The sequence below is a fragment of the Channa argus genome, chromosome 8 (assembly GCF_033026475.1).
Source record: "Channa argus isolate prfri chromosome 8, Channa argus male v1.0, whole genome shotgun sequence".
Lineage (NCBI taxonomy): Eukaryota > Metazoa > Chordata > Actinopteri > Anabantiformes > Channidae > Channa > Channa argus.
Window position 1 is genome coordinate 23,330,497 of NC_090204.1, and position 24,910 is coordinate 23,355,406.

A 24,910-nucleotide genomic window follows, 5' to 3' on the forward strand; every position below is an offset into this window, starting at 1 on the left:
AGAGGAAGTGTCCTTTCTAACATCTCAGTATATTTACATGTTACCAATGTCTATGGAATGTCACCAGCATCATTTTTTCACGTCACCTCGTGCTAATGTGGAGGATTCAGCAACACAAAAGCAGCAGTTCCAAACATTTCCCTCATTCTGAGAGACACAATGTGTGGACGAGCCACCTTTGGGAATTAAAGCTGCAAACACTGCTCATGTGCTGCATTGCATCTCATAAGGAGGCAGCCATGGTGCAAACAAACCCACAGCCAAAACAGGTCAACTGTTTACATTAGGATCTTGATGGACTTGCTAATTACCAGTGCATATGCACAGGTGACGTCAATGTCAGCGTTGCCGTTTACTTTGTGCGTATTAGAAGATTTTGAAGGATGACGTGCTCAAGCAGTGCTCGATGATAAGCACAGTATCACTATGTACGTGCAAACATATAGTTAGGGGAAGCATACGCACGGCTTTAGCACCAGTTGGTGCCTCTTGTATTAGCTAATAGTTGTATCACATCTAGTACTACATTAACACAGCCTTTATTTTGAAATACAAATATATATCACACAAAGTCCAAAAACCCATCTTTCATATATAAAAAAAACAAGATGTGCTCTACGTTTATAATGCAGTTGGATGAAAAGTGTTGAGATAGTTGAAAATGTTGCAGTTTGCCGTTGTGCGTTGGCAGAGGAACAATGAGGTTTCTGGGTTCAGTCAAATTAAGGCAGGTTTTCACAATTAACTCCACTGAGACGATGCAAGTGAACATCAACATCGTAATGATGTCGTCATGTTTAAACTGTAGGTGAGCTTAGAGGAACATTACTGAACAATTATGGAATGTTAAGCTTTTCAAATAATACAAAAACACAAAATAATAAGCTTTAGATTTGCTGCAGGTGAGAAGTTAATATCCCGTCACGTCACACTTTTGGTTGAACCTTAATTGTTAGTAACTCCCAAATCTCAATGCATAAAAGAAGTTAAAGTAATGTACACAAGGTAGATTCTGAAACATTTCGTGGTTGAAACCTGGGAAAAGACCAGTTCATAACCTTTGAGCCCTTTAAACATACTGTTTATGGTTATTGGAGATTGATTTCCTTAATGAATCTGAGAAGATTAGATTGGTAACATTCCTCTCTCCGAGTAAAGTGTGAACTTTTCATGAAGTGACTTTAGTCCATCAGCATATCTGCAGCCTGTCAGCATGTCATTACGGTGTAGCTTGTGATCAGGATGTTAGAAACCTTTAGACCTGAACAGAGTCCAGCAGATGTAAGGAAGAAATAAATTCATAATGTAAAAAATGTAAATTGTACTGGTATAGCACTGCCAGATGTCTCACAGATGTGGATAAACTGTTGGTGACTTTACACAAAAGAAAGATGAAACCCACAATATTTGCTGAAAAACTTGAAAGGGACAAAAGTAATAAATGAAAATCTCACTTTTGATCTTTGATTCACATATTTTTAATAATATAACAATAAACATTGTCCAGATTTGTTTCATCCTTATATTTCTTGTACTTCATTAATTTCTTTAATACTTTAAAAGATCTTTCAAAGAAAACTGTGGGTTTCTTTCTTTTTACATGGAAGCCGACCAACTATTTCATCCACGTCTGAATGAAACAGCCAATAGTCCTAAACTGCCAAAATTTTCATCAATCTTCAACGATTGATCAAAATAGTTTGTAGATTTGTGAATATTTTAGCTCTGGTCTTGAATTTGTTGTGCACATGAACAAATAATATTGTCATTGTATCATATATACTACATTTTTTTCAATAAGTAGCTGACTGTTGTATTTTTAAGGAATGTCAAAGATAAAGTTTTTCCATAGTAGATTTATCTGATGATCTCCTGACCTAAATAATAATGGTTTAATCTATCGAGTGTTAAAAACACATTCACAATTCATGTAAAACCTTAAATTATGAAATTAAAACAGAAAATCATTAAACACGTGAAGCAGGTCGCAGGAATTTTTACAGCAAAATGATTAAAACTAATTACCAATAAAATATTCGTCGATTGACATGAACATTTTAAATTATGAAATAACTTCAGATCAGCACCAAGGTGAGACTCTGGAACATTCCTCTCTGCTCTGAAACAGCTTCACTTGTTATGCTTCGCCACACTCTGCGCTGCCCCTAAATAAAAAGCTGATCAACTTATTAATGAAGCAGAAGTTCTTTGGTGAGTATCTCTGTGTTATTTAATGAGCCTGTGTCACGGAAGGCTTCGACTGCACGTTCCCATGTTTAAGTGTTTGAGCATCTTATAGTAAAAAAATGTCAGAAATACTATCACACTATAACTTTAAAGTAGTTTGGATGGGGAGTATAAATATACGGATAACTATACAAGACCGCACATTAAAAAAAAGACAATATCTTTGACATCCCTTACACGTATTGTACATGTTTGTGTGTACAGACGAGATTGTGCTTTAGACATCTGACAGAACCTTTTACCAGTTTGTTTTTAGCAATGACAACTGCAGACTTGGACATTTTTAGACTTTTGTGAAGCTGGAGAGAAATGCTGCATAAAAGAGATTAAAAATACTGACAAACATAAATTGTGGATAAAAACTTTTTACGTGACACCGTTACGTTTACCAGACATGAATAAATCACTGAAAGCTTTCGCTTTGAAGGTTCATTTTGAAATGAGATCAGCTGAAACCCAAACTAGCATCTGTTCGCGTTACCTGCAAGAATCCCATAAATCCTGCAGCACTTTGTTTCAACAAGAGAAAAAAATAAAGCACGTCGACTTCAAATGAAGCCAGTTCGAGTGCATGCCAGCATGCTGTCAGATACTAAGGAGACAGAAGAAAAAAAAGGTTGAGCCTGGAAGATGAAGAGCACTTGGATTCGGACGCACTGTTGAGTCAGAGGTGGAAACACCGAGGGATGAAAACTGTTGTGAACATAGGAACAGAGAACATCAACTCAAAGATGTGCGTCCACTTGGTAGGTCCCAGATTAAAAAATCTTTAACATTATCTCTCAGGATTCAAATAATCCAAAGGGCCTGAAGCTTATTTCTTTCTTCTTAGGTAAAAAAAAAATGTCTATAGAGCTTATTTGTCCCTAAAGGGGACAAAGTAAAAATTCTGTCACTCAAACACCCTTTTGTAAATGGCAGTAGCTGGTCCCAGAAAGGCAGCACGTAGCCGTAATCCTCTGGATTAGATCAGCTTGATTTCCAAAATGCACATTCCTTATTCAGGATAGCTTGGTGGTTAGCACTGATGCCGCATTTCCACATCTTATGGTCCTTGTGCCCTTTGACCTCTTGGACTTTGTCCTTTGTGATCAGCAGGGCAAAGCTCCCAATGAAGCTTCGGTCCGCTCACACCAAACCATAGGAAGAAGACTCCTGCTCAGAGGGCCCCAGACTCTCCTGGTGTTCTGAGACGAGCTGCTCCATCTCGTCCTATCACACCTGACAGATGTTGTAGTACACAGTGTGCGCGCGTCTTCCGCCTGCTGAGTCGGCCAACACCTCAAACATGCCGTCTTTCTGTGTGTGGATCTCCGTCATTGGCACATCAACACTGTGCGAGTTGTTGTGAGCATGAGGAGTCTGTGTACCATAGGAGGGAACAGGCTGAAAAGGAAACAAAAAAACCATAGTCTCACTGTCAACAATCATGCTCATCAGTGCCCATAAGGAGCCGGGGATTGAACCAACAACTGCGAGACTGGTGGACAGTCCGCTCTACCTTCCTGCGCCACAGTCACCCAGCTCCAATATTTTGTTTTGTATTAATTTATTATGTATTTCTTTCCTCCCACTGCCCAAAGACATGCACGTTTGGTTAACTGGTGAATCTTAATTGCCCGTAGGTGTGAATGTGAGGGTGAATGGTTGTCTGTCTGTGTATGTGTCTCTGTCCAGGGTGGACCCCGCCTCTCGCCCTATGACAGCTGAAATGGGCTCCAGCCCCCCACAACCCTAAACAAGATAAATGTGTAGAGATAATGGAAAGATGACCCAAAGAAAGTGAAAATAGCCCTGTAATAATTCTAAATCAGTTATTAACAACATTTCTATTTCATAGCAATAATCAGAACCAATTTTAGGGCCAGAACTGCCACAAGTAAAAATGTTGTCGGTAATATGTTGAGGATTTTATCTTGGATGTAGTGACCCAGACTTTATGAAATACGGTGTTTGTTTCCCTGTTTTCTTTTCCTCTCTTTTACTGGTGGGAATTTCCTTCCATCTGCTTTTACTTTTGCCTCAAACGCCGCCTTTCATCCATGACTCTGTGGCCTGTGTGACGTCTGTTCTGCATATGATCAAAGCGTGAATTGCAGCGTCAGTGTTTTCACCTTTCCGGCTCCGCTGAGGGGGAAATCTTTTCGACAGAGGTGAGCAACAATTCCTGCTGCCAGGGCGTCACCAAGGACGTTGATCATGGTCCGGAACCTGTCACTGTAGAAACGGATGGGAGGAGAAGACGCCATCAGAGCAGAAACAGTCCAGACGTGGGTCTATGAGCTCTGAGTATGTTTTATACATCATTCAGGCCTTTTCTCCTGTTTTGTCCAGCAGTGTAAATAGTACTTATTCTTTGAGTATATTCATTTAATTTCTTTCTGTTTCTAGTTTCTGTCCAGTTTGACACTTAATAAATCCTGAATAATTATGTTCCATACATGAACGTGCAACACAAACAATGCAGTTACTCACAGGATCCAGTCAATGGCCACAATCAGTGTGATGTCATCTGGCGGTAACCCCACTGATGTCAGTACAATCACCATGGTAACCAGACCAGCCTGGGGGATTCCTGCTGCACCAATGCTGGCAGCTGTAGCAGTGATGCTGCAACGGGAAGAAAACAAATTGAACCTGATCTGTGATGAACTCCATTAATTTCTATCATTTAGCAGGTTTTACATTAGTCGTACAGGAAATAAACAGCGTTCAGCTGGATTTCTTTCCATAACCCGCAGACAAAGCACCAACCACTACAATTCTGGATGTTAGAAGTTAAAACTTTTTGTGATCTGAAACACCACAGCAAGTATTTAAAATATTGTATCATGGTTGGATTAATATCTACAAAACAGACCAGCAGTGTCTTCTAAAGGCGTCTTTTTGTCGCTTCTAAAGTGTTCAGTCCTCTCTGTCTTGATGTCCCGATCACTTTTGGACTTGAGGACATCTGGTCCAGCTCTCACTTGGCTCATGCCCTACTTATCTGGACAGTCAGTGCCTCACCACACGTGTGCTGCAGGACTCAGTCATCGACCCTCTTCTCTCCTCCATCTATACCTCATCCTTGGGTTCCACCAGCTACCAGTAGCACAATCAACCTCCTCCTCAGTTGTGATCAACCAAAAAGGTCATGTGACACCACCTTTCAGATCTCTGCAGTGGCTTTATCAGACTCAAAGCTCTGACTCTCACCTACAGAGGTCAACTCAGCAACACCTTCCCACCTGAACTCCCTCCTCCAGGTCTACAATCCTTCTTCTCCCTACACCACACAGCGATATATCCCAAAGCAAAGCTCTACAGCTCAGTGACCCCACTACCAGCTACCATCTGCAGGCTCAGCAGAGATTCTTCCCAATTGGGAAAATAAGAAAAAACAAAACAAAACTATTTGTTAATGTTCCAGGAGACCAGTCCTGTTCTTCTTGTCCTTTATACTCTGTATGTTCCCACAACCCTCCTGAATTGTCTCAAATACATTTAGAATGTGTGGATGTTGTTGTACCTGATGGTGACCAACTGGCCAAAGTCCAACTCGTAGTCGTTGACCTGAGCAATAAAGATGGTTGCCACAGCTTCGTACAGTGCTGTGCCGTCCATGTTGATGGTGGCTCCCACTGGAAGGACGAAGCGAGCAATCTGCCTCTCGATGCGGCAGTTCTCCAACAAACACTTCATGGTGATGGGAAGCGTGGCGGAGCTGAGGATAGAAATATTATATTCAAACGGACCTGAACAAACCCACAGAGCAGCTAGTAAACCAGGTCTCTGGTGGACTCTGACCTGGAGGAGGTAGCCAGAGCAATCACCATTGCCTGCAGCAGGCCACGTATGTATGTAAAGGGGTTTTTCCTGGTAAGGAGGAAGTAGAAGAGGGGCAGGAGGATGAGACCATGGATGAAGAGTCCAGCTAAGACAGTGATGCCATACCAGCCCAGCTTCTTCCCCAGAGTGCTTGGATCCTGCATGTCCAGGATCTTCCCGGCCACCAGGAAGATGATCCCAAATGGAAAGTACCTGAGGGGGCACAGCAGACAACATTCTGATGATTTTTATCAGACCAGTGTGTCCTGGAGGAAAGACCTTTAAAATGTGAAGGGATCATTGTCTTAAGATGACAAATGTTCTATCGTACTTTACTGTAGTGTTTCCATTTCAGACTACTTTCACTACACTACAATTCAGAGCTAAAAACTTTACTTTCAGTCCACGACATTTAGTTTACAGCTTTTTGGTTAGTAGCTACTTTTTTCAGATGAATCGAATTGACTAATAAATGATGATGTATTCATTTGGATTAACACCCATCAGTACATTAAGTGGTCAAAATCAGCTCAAACATTAACAGCTGGTCCGTTTTGGTTTTTACAACGAGTTGTTGAGTAACTTTAGCCCTAAATTTTCTTTAATTCTTACCATTTTTCTTTGCCATAATTTTCCCCTTTGAGGGTTTGTCTAATAAATGGAGATGAGACTTCAACATTTGTGTGATAAGCAGCACAATCAATATTTCTTTTGGGAATAAAATCTGTGTTATAGACTTGTATGTCCCTCTGTGGTTTGTTGTGTAAAAGTGTAAAAAAATTCACCAGTAAACACCAACATTAGTTTGTCTGCATAGCTGTGACACTTTCTGTGCTCAGGTTTAAAGTCTCGGTAACACAACAGAGGTTAATACACAAACGTGGCTACACATTTTTGACCCCTACGACTTTTGTTTTTGCACTGCAGCAAAACTTTGTGTGCATTTAGAGTACTGGGCTCACCATACAGCGGCGTTGATGATCTTCATCACACACTCGTTGATACACTGACAGACGTTGATCAGTGGAGCTCCTCGTTCTCCCATCCTCCCCAGCAACAGACCTAAAACCACATTCTCTAAAATTGAACACAAACTGAACTCTGCAAGTCTGAATTCAAAGTGTCCAGACAGTTGAGAGCACGTCCTACGTTAATTTAGAGTTTAGAACGTATGTCCAAAACCCCAAATTTACTAAATATAATTTAAGGTCAAAGGCTGGACGTGCACCCTTTGTTAAATGAGAACAAAACAGAACAGTTGAGAAACTTTCTACTATGAAAAGTGTCTGAAAAATGTTGCGGAGCATCCTGAGGGGGAATCTGTAGCAGTGCAGTGAGCTGGAAATAAAACAGGATGTGCTCTAAATGTAGACTGAGGGCTTTGGTCAAATGCATTAGATAATAACTGTAGGAATTAGAACCGTTGTACTCACAGTCCTTTCATTTTAAAGCTAAAAATTATTAATTATTATAAATGTTTATGTTGTATCTCATGAGGTTGTATTTTGTTTTTCACAGAGTTTTTTTTTTTTTGAGAATTAACAGATTCTAAATGCCACGACTCTGTATGTTTTATCTGCTGAGCTGCTGATTTTCCGCTCCTGAAATATAATAATATGACCTATGTATAAAATGAGTTGCCATTTCTTCAGTTAAAGCTGACAGTACACACATCTAGACTGTTCCATTACAGACCCACTTTGGGGCCTTATGGAGCCAAAATGACAAAGAAATGGGCTCATTGTCCAAATAAGAATGGATCTGACTGTATATCAGCCCACGGTTATAAAGACAGAACCAGAACAGCCAAGAACAACAAATTAAATCTGGAATTAACCCCAAAAGGGTGGTGCACTGTGGTCTGGAGGTGGTGAGGAGCCAAAAGCTCAGTGATTACGGGATGTAGAAGGAGGCGGATGCAGGTCCGATTTGGAAAACTGAGGTTTCAAAATTCCATAACTGACACCTCATCATGACAGGTTTAAAAAGATGTCTTAGAAAATGTTATTACACGTATTTAAGGAGATCCTGGACCTTCTCACCCATGGTTGCAGAGAAGATGACGATGCCCAGGACGTTCATCTGTTGGCTGCTGCCAGGACTCATTCTGTACGTGACCTCTGGAGCCGGAGTCAGCTCCAGATACACAGTCCGACCTTGAGGATCGCTCTCGTTGGGGACGACGTAGACAAAGTTTGGCTGGATGGTTCTGGTTGGGACTTTGAGGATGGGAATCAGGTCTGTTTTGTACTAAAAACACTTGATGAGTTAGTATGTGGAGAAATCAAGAGACACATTATTAACAACTGTCCTACATGTGTCTCTACCTTTATTTTTACATTATGTCCTACCTGCTGAAATGTGGCCTCGATCAGATTAGAGGGGACCATGTTTCTGTGGAGGAAAAAAAAAAATGCGATTGGAGTTTTTTAAAACATTGTCAACATGAAGTGACCACGAACTCAAACTCAAAGTTAAACTAAGATGAAATGTGTTTCTTTTAAGCCTCAGATATGTTAATGAAACCCATCCGAACGTGAGCTTAAGTGGAGTAAAACATTAGCTTAAAGAAATCAAAAATAGGAATCAGATTCGGAAACATTTCTGCTTCAGTTTACATGTCACAGCTGCTTGTTTCTGAATCCTCAAAGTTCCTGATCGTTTCCAGGTTTCTTTGCAGTAAAACATCAGGAACCTGCTGCACATTAAAAGAAATTAAAAACCTTTGCTATTGCTGAAAAGCAGCTAGATGTTGCCAGTGTGGACTTGAGCACTCGAAGCTCCTTGCAGCCTGTCCGGGTGACCACGATGGAAGATCCTGCAGAAACCAGAGACCTGGGCCAGGTCCACGCTGCCATTGGACAGCAGGAAGGTAAATAAAGAAGAATGAGGAGGGAAACGGTCCAGGTGACGTGATCGTCCACTGAGGTTAAAGGTCAACAGGATGATGATGCGTTCGTCCGGCTCGTGATCCACCTTCAGAAGTGGTCGTGGGTTTTAAAGGAGGCACAAGAGCACGGTCAGCCAACGTGCTGCAGCAGAGATCACTGACTCGGTTAATCTGTCACTCATCCCGGCAGGATTACTAAAAATACAGCGATCAGCCACGTGTGTAATGGGATTGATGAGTGTGAAACAGAGTGTGTGATGGTGTGTGTTTTCACAACGTGTTGATCTGAGTGACGTTCAGTCCGTTGGAGGCTCAGTCTGTCGAACTCTGTGTCTCACCAGTATGTTGAATATGTTCATTATTTTGTTTACTACAAATCTCTCTTTTAAAAATTAGGTTCCTGTACAACTAAACTGCATGTAAGAGCAAAACTGTAACCTCAAAGAATCAAGATCAAGTCCAGAGTCACCTCTGTGGTTTAAACAACAAAAATATTTTGGTTCATTCAGGCCACAATCTGTCTCTAACCTTCACCAACTGAACACAACCATAAAACAGTTTCACCACCGCAGTCAAACAAGCCCCCCATGACTCTGCTACTTTGTCTATCAGATATCCTGGTCATTACCTGAGGAAGTGAGCACTCCACCTTCTGCAGACAACCGACCAGACACTCAGGCCTCCCAGCTGACCTTTGATCAATCTCACCTGATGAGGTCGAGCAGGGCGTCGGCTGAGGTCATGACGGGCCCCGCTCCCAGCCGGTGGCTCTCCATCTCCGTCCCCACGCCGGGTTTGATGATGATGACGAGCACGATGCCGACCACCACGGCGATAAAGGTGGTCCACAGGTAGTAGGTGACGGTGAGGACGCCCATCCGACAGCAGGCCTTCGACTCCATCGATGAAAGACCCGACATCAAACTGGACACAGGACAGTGAAGGTGTTTAGCCTTTTAGCTTAGCACAAAGGCAGAGAGTAGGTCTGTAGGTTTATTCCAGAGCTGCTGCAGTTAAAGGTGGAGTCCTTCCAATTTACATCCATAAAGCCAAAAATTAGGAACATCTCTGAATCAACCAAGACTTTATACAGCACCTTTCAGTGTTTTACAGATTATTGACATTGAGAATAAATCTAAAGAGAGAATAGGACTAACACAAAGAATCCAATACTTTATGCAGAAAAATCAATGAATGAAATATAACATACATAAAACGCACATAAAATTAATGAAGTACAGTAACAAGAAGCCAGGCTGAAGAGGGTTTGATGTTTTGGAAAAATGTCAGACCAGTGGGCTGCAGCCAAGACTATAAAAACAAAAATATAATAACTCACATTTTACAATGACAGTAATAAAAAACATCATTTAATTTAGAGATTTCCAACTACTTCTGAATAAAGACAGATGTTATGGCATTTAACTGTACCTGTTGTAGCCAGTAGAGCGTATGAAAAGTTATCAAGCAGCTTTATGCTGATGAAAAGCAGTGTCTGAATATGAAAACAATAGAAATTGAATATGTGCCTAAAGGGAAACTGCAGCAGTTTTCTTTTTTAATGCATTTATTGGCATGTTTGTTGTTAACAGTGAGTTGTGAAGAGACGGACAGAATTCATGTAAAGAAAGCAAGAGCGGTCTCGCAACAAAGGTCTCAAGCTGGAACCGAAACATTGTGGTTTTGGAGCACGTGTTGCCACCAACCAAGGAGCTTCATCGCTGAAACGAGGCAGCGCAGATTCAGCTGCCGACATCAGTTAATGCAGAAAACAGACTGATGGTTTCATCAGCAAGCACAACATGAAAATACTAATCTGCACAATCAAATACTAAAGTGCATAAATAGCACTTAGTGGAGTTTAAATGAGCATCAACAAGTTTGTTTAAAGCAGCTCATCCTACATTCTCCCCTACTGATGTGCAGCAGGACATGAACCTACCTGGACGTGATGAGGGGAAGAATGAGCATCTTTAACATCCTCATCAGCAGCTCTCCAGGAAAAGAGAAGTAGATCTTGGCCTGTTGTGAAAAATGAAACATCATCATTTTAAATAATATAATAAGTAATCGTGTCAGTGATTGTTGATTGCAGTGAAATGGTTCAGCATTCAACTCGAAAGATTCCGATTATCCACAGTGAGTCCAGTTGTTTGTGTTTGTTCACAGAGAATTTTTAATGAATTCACTTTTGGAATATTTGAATCTCTACTTGGCGATTTTCAATTGGTCTTATTTTCACGTATTTGTACAATAGTCAACAGTGTCTCTTTACGGTCTTTGTTTGTCTGAGATTTTTCTGTGTCAGTGCCCATTTTATAGAAACACTGGGATGAAAACAGACTTACAAGTCCATACGACAGCTTTACAAAAGACTAAAAGAGACAAAATGACTAAAATGCAAACTATTAAAACACTTCACCATTTACAGTCATTTGGTCATAGTTGTGTCTGTTTTAATCATTAAATGTGTGAGTCACAGCTCATCACAGTTATTTCTAACTGAGAGGATGAAACACCCCGACACTTAGTGAATGGAAGGATTAATGAGTGTGGATTTGGACTGGCTGCAGTCCCTGTCTGTGGTTGGTAACAGTCTCTGACACTTTTCCACACAGGAAGAGGATGAACCTGAAATAAAAATAATGGGTCGGTTTAAGGAAGCTGTTGCTGTTGTAAACGGAAAAGTTCATTCACTATTTTTTGCTAACACTCATCATTTGCAGTGAGGACTGTGCTGAATATCTTCTTCCACTGTCTTTCTTGCCTTTTTAAGCACCTTGCTATTTTCACTTTCTCATTATGGACACAAAGCAATTAGCGAAGCAGCATGGAAATGTTGGTAGAACCAGGAATCACATTGTGTTGCATGCACAGCTCCCTGGTTAGATTATCTGGATGTTTTTTACCTGATGTTTTACTAATTAGGACTGACATTATGTTGCCCTCCAGCTTCCTGTCTGTGCTGGAAGTGGCAATGTGCCAAGCTGGGGACACTAATCTGCTGCTGGTCATCACCTTTTTTTTTAAAACGGCTCAATGTGAAGGAAGGTAAAAATGTAGTAGAAGCACCAGAGAGTCACTACAGTCCAACAAACACCTCTGTTTGTGCAGTGGTACTAATTATGGCAGTTACTGTCTACACAGCCTTGTAGACTGCTAAGCAAAAACACACGGTCTTGACTACCCATCCGAAGAGGTACACCGGAGAAGTTGGAGCCAGGAGAATAAACCAGTCATCAAAAAAGTGCAATCGCAGTAAAAGGTAACAACGTCAGAGCAGATACTGGAAAAGCAAATGAAGAGAAGAAAGCATCACATAAGAAAAATGCCCAGAGGACCAGAGAGCAGGACAACAACAACCTCCCTGAACAAGACCCAGTAACCATCCCAACGGCGTAGCAAGTGAACCCTGACGGGACTTTAAACAAAAAATTATCAACGTGAGAGGTCAGTGAGACATTTAAAGGAAAATTAATGTATCAACACCAAGCAAAGATGAGTCCTTATATATGTCCACATACACACATATATATATATATATATATGTTTAAATATTTCGCCCCAAGCAGCTGTATCCTAAAGGACCCAGTATAGCCGCTAACATTTAATCAGGTGACGCGTACCTGTGTGGACATCTGAGTTCCTCTCAGCATGAAGCCCAGCATGCAGCCGGTCGCTACAGAGATAACAGACAGTGTCAGCAGCCCGTTCCTCTTACAAAAATCCCTGACGTTTCTTATCAGGTCTCCATTCACCACCACCCAGAGAAAGGTTTTGAGTCTGTCCCCCATGGTCCTCCCTGAGGCACCTGGAGCATAGGATTTATGCTCAGACCGCAGGTCCTCTTTGACGGTCGGTAACAGAAGCTCCTCCATGCTCTCCAAGACTTCCTTCTGGTCTTCGGCTGTGTTTTTGTGCGAAGCTGGCAGGGTGACAAACCTGCAAGAGCCAAAGACAAGCTAACCTTTTCCACTGAGGGATTAAATCATCACAGCGCGATCAGAGCCTCTGCAGCTCTGCAGGCCGGCTGCAGGCAGGCAGGCAGACTTACAGGGACTAAGAGGCTTAAAGAGGTGGAATAAAACCTCACACGCCTTTGTTGTAGCATCAGGTCCTGCTGCTGGAGCGATCCTGTTGTTAACGTTTTACTCATTTTGGCTCAACTGCAGGGGTCACAAAGCCAGCAGAGGTCAAAGGATTCTGCAGGTTTAGACAGACCTGTTGGACTCCCTCTTTGAGGTTTATCTTGCAAAGCATTCAACAAGCAGCTATTAAGTGTTTAGAAATGCTACTGTGTAAACTGTTATAGGCTCAGTAACTATTTTGTCAGTGTTATTGCAGGTTTGAAGATCTTTTTTTAAATACCACATAGAACTACTTCAGTTTTATCAGAGAAAACATAAAGGATATCAAGAAAATTTATTTACTGACATCTGTATGATGAGTTATTGAATAAACACAAGCTACTACAGCAGAACATCTGATTTTGACATTTTATCTAGTGTAGAATAGAGGAAGTTATAAATGCATTGTACTATCCTGTGTTGAATAAAGACAGTAACACTTTGCAGGAGACTCAGAACATCTGGGAAAGGTAGGATGTCTGACATCACGCTGAAACCATGCCGACCTCGTCTTCTTCATATCATTCTGGCAGATATTACTTTGATGAAGTTAGTGAAAATGTATTTAAAGCGTCTAAAATAGAGCACGGAGTTCCCCAGGGATCAATTTTAGAACCACTACTATTAAACGTCTAAATGTTCTGCTGGTTGACCAGCAGCTTGTGCAGAGGATGCGAGCTGTTCTCCCTGATGTTCAACAGTTGTCCAGCATCTTCCTCTCCACTACTAACTCCAGAGTTTCCACAGTGGCCCCCAGGACAGAGCCAGCTGTCCTAATCTATTTATTCCATTTATTAGTGTCACTGGTTCTGATGCTGCTGCCCCAGCAGACAGCACCAAAGACATACTGCACTGGACACAACAGACTGGTAACATCTGGCTGCACAGATTAATGGATCTGAGCTTCCTCAGGAAGTTGAGTCTTCTCTGAGCTTTTCTGTAGACAGCTGCTGTGTTGCATGTCCAGTCCAGTCTGCTGTTAAGGTGAACTCCAATATATGTGTATCCCTCCACCACCTCACCCAGAATGGAGTTGGTGGATGGTGTTGACTCTGCTCCTAGTCCTCAACCATCTTGTTGGCTTTAGGCACATTCAAGATAAGGTGATTGTTTCCACACCAGTCCACAAAGCCGTCCACTAAGCCTCTGTACTCTGCCCCCTCACCCCCACCACTGCAGAGTCATCACATAACTTCAGCTGATCACAGGAGTCCGAGATGTACTGGAAATCAGAGGTGTACAGGTGAAGAGGAAGGGGGAGAGGTGCCCCTGAGGTGCTCCTATGTTGCTGATCACCTGCTCTAACATACATACCAGCCTCACAAATTGTGGTCTGTCAAGTAGTCAGCAACCCATGAGGTGATGGAGAGGTCGACCTGTATCTTCTTCAGCTTCTCTCTTAGCAGAACAGGCTGGGTTGTATTCAAAGCACTGGAGAAATCAAAGAACACGATCCTCACAGTGCTGCCTACTTTGTCCAGGTGAGAGAGAGCTCACTGCAGCAGGTAGATGATGGCATCATCCACTCCAACCTGGGGGCAATAAGCAAACTGCAGTGAGTCCAAAGAGTTTCTCAAATGAGGCCTCAAATGTAACAGTACCAGTCTCTCTAGACGTTTCATGATGTGTGATGTGGTCTGTAATCACTGAGGGCAGCGTCAACTAGCTTCTGGAGCTGCTGCTTCTCCTGGCTGCTGAAAACACACAGGTGGGTGAGGGGGGTGGGCATGGGGAAGAGCAGTAGAGGTATATGCTTCGTTCACGCTCGCGTTCAGTAATCTTGTCCGATGGGAAAGATGACAAACTGATAAAAAGTTGGAAGTGCAGAGGAAAGTGATGTGTAGTTATAACCGTGAAAGCGTTCGGATGCTGATTTTGTAGTTTAGCGGTAACTGTGTTGATGACGCCACGCGCTACGTCGGGAGAAGCTGATGGCAGATAATATGGATGCGTGCTCACAGATGGCAGTTCAATGTGCTATTTTATGTGCACTACACATTTATATATGGTTATTTCTCGTTGATGCGGCTTCTCTCATTTTATCCTTATTTTATCCACCAAATAAATTGTTTTTAATCGTTTCATTAATAAGCTTTTATTGTTCTGCGTGCAACGGTCTCACTATTTTACCGTTTTACTGCCCTTTAGTGTGACTTGTGGTAAAACACTTTGAATAGCATCACGCTCTACAAAAAGTGCTGTATAAATAAAGATTGATGGAAGGATTCAATGATTGAATTCACCTGGGAAACTATCAATCTGTGTGTTGGTGAGTGTTAAAAAAGCTGGTTCAGAAAAACATAATTGTTACACGTGCTGGAATCAAACTGCTTCTGCACCGCGGTCAACCTCCAAGTGGACAACATAACAGAGCCATCAGATCCAGTCTGATTGGAGAGAGTTTCGTAAAGGAGCAAATCCTCCTTTATACGAAGTTAAATCAACCAACTGACCAACTGCTGAGTTTCCTCTCTAATCTCAGATGGATCTCTGGTTGATCACATTACAGCCAACCTAAACTGTGGGATTAAACCAGGAGCCTGCACAGGTCCAGATTGTGACGCTGGACAAGCTTGGCCAAACTGTGTCAGTAAAAAAATTTAAATCTTGCGCTTCGGTCCTAATCCAATCAACAATCAGGAAGTGGAGCAGAAGGACGGGAAGCAACTGTCATGTAACAATTGTTAACCTACGGGCAAAGTCTGACATAAATCCTCACACGTCTTAGTAAATTCCCTAGATGTCCTTTAAAAATAGACAAAATTGTTCTTTTAGAAATATTCAAGGAACAGTTCAGACAAATCCTATAGTTAGTTAGTTATAGTCATGCGATGCACTGAGCTCCTTTCCTCCACCAGCAACAGTGTGTTCTTTCTCTCATAGTTGTCTTTGTCCCTCTCCGTCTCCCTCTCTCTGTCCCTTTCTGCAGGTGTCCCCGGCTTTGGAGCTGTGCGTTTTCCAGTGTGCAGCTACTGGTCCTACCAGCAGCACCTGCTGTCAGAAAAATCACAACAGGTTGTATGAGAAAAGACGATCGAATTCATTTTATACTTTGGTTTCAAAAAGACAAAACTGTGTAAAGCTTATCCAGAGGTTTCACTCATGAGGTGCTAGAGAGCAAAAACAGAAGAATGAAGGGAATGTAAAACCAAAAGCAAAAGGTAGCTGCTGCTATTTGCACACAATACATATTTGAAGCCAATTTTTGATTTATAATAATTTATATAACAATAATAATTTGTTTAATTACAACTAATACGACACAAAGCATCATAAATACAAAACTGATCATAATCATAAAGAATACAACAAACATAAATATGGAAATACATTATCTTGAATTATAATAAGAGGGGGGGGGTCTGTGCATTTATCTGAATGCAGAAAACCTTGTGGCAGGTTTACAGAGAACAGTTCTGCTGATTAGTAACAGCAGAAAAAACAGCTGGTCAGCAGGTGTTTGTTAGGTACAATTGCCACTGTTGTGCTATAAATCCTAAAGTGCAGTTCTCTGTGACACAGTGGAAAATGTGTTCATTCACCTCATGGTTAGTGAGGAGATGTTGATCCTCCCTGTAATCAGAATTTTAAAAATGCTTCAGTTCAGTCCCAAGGTTCAGAGGGCAGGTAAAGTATCAAGTCTCTTTTTGAAATGACATTTCAGTCAAGACCACATGTAAAATAAAGGTGCAGCTTCCCCAGGAACCAAGAATGACCACAACAAACCCCCGACAAAGAGAAATGACTCAAAACAATTACCACACTAAATTACTACAAGGGTTACTGGTTTTACATATAGGGGCCTGGTGGATCAATGGGGAGAGCATCGGGTTGGGATGCAGAAGGCCACAGGTTGGAATCCCACCCCCACCCCACCAGGCGTGACCCTGCCCATCCATCAAGGGCATTTTATCCTGAGCCTGGATAAAATGGGATGCAGCAGGAAATGCATCCGGCGTGCGAAATCGCTGTGCTGTGGCAACCACTGAAGGGACAAGCAGAAGCCGTTCTACTGATACTACAAATGATAACACAAAAGGATTGAAAGATTATTGTGACACCAAAGTGACTTCCAACACTCAGAGGTGCAAAATGATGATAAAGACACAGAACGACAGATGTAAAACACATTTGTGTCATTTGAACATTTTGTCTCTTCTCTGTTGTGACATGTCTATGCCAACTGCCTATCCACGAGAGCAGTACACCCCCACCCCCTATGACCTTTGTGTTACACAGAGTGAATTAACACAACTCCAAGGCAGTGTCAACAGGAGCTATATGAAAGTTGACTTAATAGCTGAACAGTTAGCCTGGACTGTTTCAGACTGAGTGCATATAAATGTAGCCTGAGGAGTATTACTTCTTGAAAATATTATACACTACTTCATGTATATTTGTAACCTACAACAGTTCATGTTTTGAAATACACCTGTTCATCACTGTAGCAAGGTGACGCATTTAAGGTCTTGACCAGCAGCAGCATCTCTGTAAAGCTGGTTTTAAAACATGCCATATTTTGGAATGAGCAATGAGGAATGAGTGTTAGAAATTCACTGACAAGTGACTGAGAGGATGAAGTGGAGTGGAAATCAAATAATGCAAATGTTGAATTCCAACAAATATAGGCATACAGTAGATTTTTAAGAATGATTATTTCATCCCCTTACCCCATTTAAGTGTTTTCTTGAGTTCTCATAAAATTTTTTGACAATAACAAAAGTATAGAAAATCGTCAGCCTTATAATTTTAACCACTGGAGATCAGCAAAAACAAGTTTTTCAAAATTTCAAATTAGCAAAACATCATCTCAGTAACTAACATTGATATTATATATTTTAGTGAGCTGAGGTTTCCTTCAGATGGGAATAAATAGTTTGTTCTCAGTAAAAATCTGAAGCAGAAACTAAACCAACAGCTGCTCCACAAGTTTACTTTAGTTTTGCTGAGCGCATCACTGACGTCCTGTCTGTCACCACTTGATAAGGACAAGGACAGCGAGTGCTGCATAGCCGAGGATGAGGAAAAGCACTTTGAGGAGTCGGTCCCGTTTGTCGTCCAGCTCTCGGGACAGGATCTCGAAGAAGGTGACAAAAAGAAAGGTGCCAGCAGCAAGTCCCTGCAGCACTACCGACGCCACACCACCCGCCAGGGTCTGAGCCGACTCGATGCCCATTCCCACCACAATGCCCAGCGGTATCATCAGGCTGACCGTGACGCCTAACTTGGCGGCGTCCTTCATGCCAAGCGATGCCTTGGCCATGCTGACACCGAGGGCGATAGCAGCCAGCGTCTCGTGGACGGCCACACCCAGAAACAGGTTGCCCAGCTTGGCCCCGTCCTCCTGCAGGCCGAGTGCCAGGCCCTCGAACACAGAGTGAGCCGAGAGAGCCAGGACCAGGCTCGCGAGGCGCAAAGGCCCCGCACCAGCCAGCTCAGCCGGGCTGAAGTGTCCGTGCTGGTGTCCATGGGAGTGTTGACTGCCACCTGGGGAGACCCGCGCTGATGAGATGAAGGGGGTTTCATATTCAGAGTCGCTACCAGCCTCTGAGCCACCGGCGTTGATGGTCTCCAGGTCGATGAAGGACGGCTTCTCTTTCCTGAAGGTGAGGACAGCCTGCTCCACGAAGACAGTGAGGAAGAAGCCGAGCATCATCATTGTCTCAGCCAGAGGATAATCGCTGCTGATGTTCAGCTGCTTGAAGACGTCACCCAGCTGAAGAGAGGGAAACAAATCAGTCGGCTGAGAATATATTTAACAAAAAGGATATTTGAGGGACATATCCAGTATCAACTTGTCCCACATTTCCTCAAATTCAACTTCCTGGAGCCTCATAGAGAAAGTGACTATTACCATTACAAAGATTTGATCAATTATACCATTGCATCGATGTGGTGTCTGGTTTAATCCATTTCGTTGTAGCTAGCTTTCTAGCAGGTACACTCAGGGTTCCACATACTGTTTCAGTTTTAGCCCAGTGCACCCAATATATTCAGAGGTCCAAACTGGTACAGATTCAGAAACATGACATGTTTTTCACCTCAAAGCAAAGACAATAAACAGTGCATGGCACCAAGGCTTACTGCAAATACTGTAAACCACCAGCTAAGCTTAAGAGAAAATAAGCTACAGAAAGTCCAGCAGTGGCTGATGACGACATGGCTTAATAAAAAAGACGACAGGTCATTTATTGCTGTTTATTGCTAAAGTGCTGTTATCAAATGTACGACACTGTTACACACCTGGCCCAGCTATAAAATCTCCTCAGCTACTGTCATCATGCTTTAATTTTACCTCCATCTGACCATAAAGAGGAGGATGAGTTCGTGCCATCTGTAAAGCAGCTATATGAGGTGAAAAAAACAAACAAGCCTCCACATACGCCACATGAAAACATGATGAGACTTTAGTCGAGGCTGTGCTTCATTTACCTTGGCTCTGACAGCAGGCAGCAGAGCATTGAAGCACGTTGCGAGGAACACGCCTCCTCCAAATGAGTTACAGAGCGACAGGGCTCTCCTGTATCTGTGCGCCTTCTCGTAGTCGACTAGTAGGAGGCGAACTGGGACCAGTACTCCGGCCAGCATGAGGCTGAACAATCCCAGCAGGCCGAGCAGCTTCGCCACCAGGATCTCCATCCTGAAGCAGCTCTACAGACGCTTAAAATGAAGACAGCGTCATCACACACTCAACCAGTCTGCTGCTTCTATGGTAATCTGCTGCTGCTGGACCGTCTTTGGCTGCTTCTGCTGCAGATGAGACATAGAAAATGTGAGCTGGATGTGAATTGTTAACAGGGAAGTAAGGGAAAAAAACTGAAAACAAGAATAAACCAGTACACTGTTCTAGTACCCCGCTTCCCACCTGGTCGAATGTTCCCTTTCAGGGATCGCCACAGCGAATCATGTGCCTCCATCTAACCGTGTCCTCTGCATCCTCTTCTCTCACACCAACTAACTTCATGTCCTCTCTCACTACATCCATAAATCTCCTCTTTGTTCTTCCTCTAGACCTCCTGCCTGGCAGCTCCAACCTCAGCATCCTTCTACCGATATATTCACAGTTTCTCCTCTGAACATGTCCAAACCACCTCAATCTGTCCTCTCTGACTTTATCTCCAACACATCTAACTTGAGCTGTCCCTCTGATGTCCGTTCCTGATCATGTCCATTATCGTCTTGTAAAAATGGCTCTAGCAGGTTTTACATACAATATGAACCACAGAACATTTGATGTGTATGTTTATGTTCTATGCCATAAAACTCAGTTATCTGGTTATTTGCAGGAGGGAACTTTAATCATGAAACCCCCTCCAACACTCTCCCCACCTTCACACAGTACGTGGACTTTCACACCGGGGGGGAAAAGACACTGGACCTAATGTACCCAAATGTTAAAGAGGCCTACAGCTCTCCTGTCCTTCCGCCCCTGGGCAGGTCTGACCACAACCTGATCGACTTCCTGAATGTGTACAAGCACCTGCTTCAAAGGCAGCTCTTACACTTTATGAAAAGTAATTAGCAGCAAAAATGGCAAATAAAGTAAAAAGTACAAAAATCGACAGTAGCAGAAGTACGATAAAAAGTACAGTACAAGTACCTCACAGTTTCTGTTAAGTGCAGTACTTGAGTAAATGCTATCAGTTACTTTCCTGATTGTATGTGCACAGTATCTTCTGTATGAACAGAGCACTTTGAACTCCATCACTACCGAGATAAAGTTACAAACCAGTAGTTTTGTTCACGTTAACGCAGCCGGAAACGACTTTACGTAACCAGCACAGCTTCCTGCGAGGGATTCAAAATAAAACATCGTCACGCCTCATAACTAACGTTAATGTAATTAACAGTTACGTTAGTCTTTTTGTCATATGTAGTGGTAACAAAACTATCTGCGGCGTATATTCGTACAGCTCCTGACTTTCATCGTTAGAATTGCAGACTAAAGTCGGTTCATGTTTCTGGCTAACAGTGGCTAACTTGACCGCTAGCACCTCTAGTTCTTGTTAGCTCATCAGCAGCCACGAAAGCTAACAGCAGCACACTCCGGTAACAGAGTAAAACACATGTTCACGTCTGTCTTACGCAGGCAAATTCACTACTTCAGCTCAATATAAACACATTAAGTTACAGATTTGAAACCAGAATGACCGTGTTTACCTGCAGTCCCCCACTTCTCGCTAGCAGGTGTATCAAAGTACTTCCTTGACTGCGTCATCGCACCTCCTGGCTGCTAATTGGTGGCTCCCCAATGACGTCAGGTTTGGAACAGAGTAAAGATTACGTTCTTAAAAACAAACTGGGAAACGTTAGTAAGGATGTGGAGAATGGAATAATATTTTAAAACGGCACGTTTTTAAATAAGGATGGATTTGATCAGAAATTAGACATTTTTATCTGGTAAATACCAGCTACAAAAAAGTGACGCATTTCTCCTTAGCTCAAATTATCTAAAAAACCAAACTCAGAACATAATGACAGGTCAGTAAAAACATTGTGTTTAATATCTGAGACATCAGAGGGTGATAAGTTACACAAGAGAACAGTCTGTCACAGTCTGTCACATTGATTCATATATACCTTCATTCAAAAACACCTTTTGTTTTGTGCAGCTGTATTCATTACTGTATGACAAAAATATGAGAACTAATGTACAGAGCAGCATCATTGCATAACATTAAATATGACTGAGGTTCACATAGGTTGGTATGATGTGATTGGTCACAGTAAATACACTCAGAGTGTCTCAGTGAGTGAGAGCCGGAGATGAGCAGATAAACTTGTGTTGAGTTTCGGCTGAGCATCTTGTGAGAATCCCTCTTTTTGGGGTTTGAACCAGTACACATCCTGAGCCGACGTCAGATTCCCTGTCGCCTAGAGGCACTTCCCTTAGTCTGGAGATGGGAACTGACCGACCATTAGCCCACATCCCCCGGCCCGGTTCTCCAGACAGACCTGAGGAGCATGGAGATGAGTTAACTGGTAAGCAGGTGTGTACAGAGGGGAAGGGAGGGGGATTCAGGTGGCTCAAGCCCAATTTCCAAAACTGACCAAAGGCTCTCTCAGATGTCGACTAAAGCCACTCACCAATCCAAAATGGTTTCCTTCCTGCAAACTTCCACAGCCAGGTCACATCCCTTCTGGACTGCACGCTGGGCAGGCTGCTGTTAAACCTGACAGTGGGTAAATATACTGAGATTGGTTTTAATGGAAAAACAGAGGAATTACAAGAAGAATATCCAAAAAAAAAGATCAACTGATAAATAGCTCAAGTTAAAAAGTGATTCATAAAAAAACAATACATACGTCATTTAAAGTACATTGAGTATTTTCTAAAAACTGAATAAGTGAGATGATTAAATGTATTGATTTACGATTATATTGTCCAATCATAAGTAACTAAATTAAATCCTGTATTGTTATTTCCATAACTGTTGTGCTATCTAGAATTCAGTGACAGCCATCAGTAATCGGATTTGGTTTTTAGTAATTTACTGATTGTTTGCATTACAGCCAGTGGGACATAAATAATAACTTAATAGCTAATTCGGTATACTTAATGTTTTAGCAGATCTTTTTTTTAACAATTTCTTTTTCTTTTGTGAATGCAACAATTATTTTGTAAAGCTGTAACCAGCTGTCTCAAACATTTCTCCTGTTCAGCTTGGTCATATAAATACATACATTATATAAATACAACCCCAATTAAAAAAAAGTTGGGATGATGTGTAAAACAAATAACAGAATGCAATGATTTGCAACTCGACCTGTTGATTAACCTAATTAGTTGTCGACTGCTCCTCCATTAGTTTTTGTTTTTTTTGCAGCAATCACTTTTCCAGCCTCTTGTTGCTCCTGTTCAAACTTTTCTGAGATGTGTTGCTGCCATCAAAATTAAAATGAGGCAATTTTCCATGAAATGGTAAAATGTCTCAGTTTCAAAATTTCATATGTTGTTTATTATTATTCTATTGTGAATAAAATATGGGTTGATGAGATTTGGAAATCATTGCATTCTGTTTTATTTAGGTTTTACACATGCTCCAAATTTTTTTGAACTGGGGTTGTACTTGTAAAATCGAATTCCTCCAAGACTTAAGATTTTGTAATTGTACTGTACATGTACAAATACATGTTGAATTTGCATTACTGTTAACAGAAATAAGGAGTGTGCTTCTGTTCTCCTTACAGAAGAGAGCAGGTTCTCTCGGCGCTGGCCCAGCTCGCCACAGATGAGCTGAGGATGTAACAGCGTCTCCTGTAGTGAGTCCAACCATCAAGACACGAGCTGTTGACTGACTTCCCCATCTAAAGCCACAAACAGAGTAGGAAGGGGTGATAAGTTAAAGCTAACAGTGTGGTTTCCCACTGTAGTCTTCTATGAGAGGGAAGGGTAAAACAGCCTTTATGGGGGTTTGGTTTGCAGACTTATAGTAACGTTAGTTCGGACTGAAGGTCAAGATGGAACTTTCTGTTTCACACCCAGAGTGACAGCATTAAAGCTTTGTAAACTTTGTGTTTGGTGTGTTTTGACCCAGAAAAGTCACATTTTCTGAACTGAACGAATCCTAGGAAAAAAAAAAAAAAAAAAGTGCTTAGTTACACCTTGCGCTGGCGAAGCTCTGGGTGGTGTCTGGGTGCTGGATGATCCATCTGAGAAGCGTCTCTGACTCTGAGCTCTTGTGGGAGGCGACTGTGAAGTGACCAGCTCCACGCTGCATCGCTCGGTTTCAGCTCCTCAAACCGAAGGGGAGTCAGACTGTGGAACTGATGGAGGAGAACCAGTCAAAATCAGCACAATGTAAGTGTTTTTATTTCACCGTGGAGAAACTGAGTCTTACCGTCCACACCTTCTCCTTAGGCTGCCTCTCTCCTGACAGACGCACCTGAAATAGGGGATTAAACAGATTCTCTGTGCAGCACATTCACAAAGAAACAATTTAGAATTCAGAATAACAATGTTGTTCCACGATGGAACATAGATTTTGAATGAGCTGCTTCCAGTTGGAAATACGTTTTATAAATTGTGACTGGTACTGTGATGGCTCCAAGGACAAAGAAAAAAATAGATATTGAATGGCAGATATTTAACTGTTTCAGCCCAGTAGCATGAGGGACATTTGCCTCTATCCTTTTCTTATTTGGCCACAGGTATTTGTGAATGTTAAGATAATAGTGCTAAGATCTATTACATACTGTCCTTCATCCTGATCAAACTATGATCAAACTATGAGACCAAGATGTAACACGATCTGTGACCCACTGACCTTCAGTCCTCTGTGTCCACTGCTTCCAGTCCGTGGCAGCTGCCTGCTTTGGTAGTGTGTGTGGCCGTAGCTTGGGGTCACCTGGTCCTGTGGTTCCCCCTCTACATACTCCTGGTAGGGCCGGCGGTTTGGGACGTCTCCTCTTGGGGGGTGAGGCTGAGTCTCCCACAGCAGCTCAGCCTCAATTTCAGTGATGGGGTCCTCCTCCTTCCCCTCTGGCCTGGGGGGGTCAGGGAGGCGAGGCAGAGGTAGGAGGGGTCTGTTCTCATCCTCGTCCACCTTCAAGTCGTCAGGGTCACACCTTCCTAAAAGACAGGAGAAGATACCACATTACTAGTTTATTATGTCAGTTTATTAGGAACACCAACAGTGCTGCAGTAAATCCTCCTCAACACATCCTCAGACTCTCAACCAGACTCCCACATCCCAGATGTTACGTGCCATGGTAGGTGGCTTTCTGTCTGTCGTTGTTTTTCTCTCGTCTTCTTTCCAGGTGATGCAGCTTTGCTGATTGGTCCACATCCATTGGCTGTCCTGAACCATTCTACTGCTACTCTGCCTTACAAAGA

General features: G+C 42.3%; 3 protein-coding genes across 4 annotated transcripts in view; all 3 read right to left on the minus strand.

Annotated features, from left to right (window-relative positions):
* Positions 1-616: 616 nt before the first annotated feature.
* Positions 617-16,159, minus strand: slc1a8a (solute carrier family 1 member 8a). The gene is made up of 11 exons (XM_067513231.1): positions 12,574-16,159; positions 10,890-10,969; positions 9,656-9,871; positions 8,409-8,451; positions 8,100-8,307; positions 7,020-7,119; positions 6,037-6,270; positions 5,759-5,953; positions 4,723-4,857; positions 4,362-4,464; positions 617-3,633 (listed from the first exon to the last, which is right to left on the minus strand). Exons 1-11 carry the CDS (start codon positions 12,823-12,825, stop codon positions 3,463-3,465), a joined length of 1,737 nt encoding a protein of 578 aa, XP_067369332.1. The 5' UTR covers positions 12,826-16,159; the 3' UTR covers positions 617-3,462.
* A 416-nt stretch (positions 16,160-16,575) lies between these two features.
* LOC137131661 (zinc transporter ZIP3-like) lies at positions 16,576-21,365 on the minus strand. 2 transcript variants are annotated; one of them, XM_067513233.1, is made up of 4 exons: positions 21,235-21,365; positions 19,507-19,824; positions 18,010-18,790; positions 16,576-17,092 (listed from the first exon to the last, which is right to left on the minus strand). In XM_067513233.1, the coding sequence occupies exons 2-3, from the start codon at positions 19,711-19,713 to the stop codon at positions 18,047-18,049; spliced, it is 951 nt and encodes a 316-aa protein (XP_067369334.1). In that variant the 5' UTR covers positions 19,714-19,824; positions 21,235-21,365; the 3' UTR covers positions 16,576-17,092; positions 18,010-18,046. The 2 variants fall into 2 exon arrangements, with proteins under 2 accessions (XP_067369334.1, XP_067369333.1); XM_067513232.1 differs by having other exon boundaries at positions 16,576-18,790.
* Positions 21,366-21,518: 153 nt separating this feature from the next.
* The window catches only part of frem1b (Fras1 related extracellular matrix 1b), a 42,592-nt gene continuing 39,200 nt past the window's right edge, over positions 21,519-24,910 (minus strand). The window contains exons 32-37 of the mRNA XM_067513230.1: positions 24,342-24,646; positions 23,916-23,960; positions 23,680-23,841; positions 23,264-23,382; positions 22,162-22,247; positions 21,519-22,029 (exon numbers count right to left, since the gene is read on the minus strand). Of these exons, the coding sequence (XP_067369331.1) occupies positions 21,821-22,029; positions 22,162-22,247; positions 23,264-23,382; positions 23,680-23,841; positions 23,916-23,960; positions 24,342-24,646 (926 nt within the window). The 3' untranslated portion in view covers positions 21,519-21,820. The remainder of the gene's footprint in view (positions 22,030-22,161; positions 22,248-23,263; positions 23,383-23,679; positions 23,842-23,915; positions 23,961-24,341; positions 24,647-24,910) is intronic.

Excerpts from the sequence above, each read along its gene's own strand:
- slc1a8a (XM_067513231.1), bottom strand. The coding sequence starts at position 12,825 with ATGGAGGAGCTTCTGTTACCGACCGTCAAAGAGGACCTGCGGTCTGAG. Across the intron at positions 9,872-10,889 it reads CTTCCCCTCATCACGTCCAG|TTTGATGTCGGGTCTTTCAT; the intron begins GTAGGTTCATGT and ends TCCTGTGTCCAG. Across the intron at positions 3,634-4,361 it reads CCCTCAGCGGAGCCGGAAAG|CCTGTTCCCTCCTATGGTAC; the intron begins GTGAAAACACTG and ends TTTCCTTTTCAG.
- LOC137131661 (XM_067513233.1), bottom strand. The coding sequence starts at position 19,713 with ATGGAGATCCTGGTGGCGAAGCTGCTCGGCCTGCTGGGATTGTTCAGC. Across the intron at positions 18,791-19,506 it reads TGCCTGCTGTCAGAGCCAAG|CTGGGTGACGTCTTCAAGCA; the intron begins GTAAATGAAGCA and ends CCCTCTCTTCAG.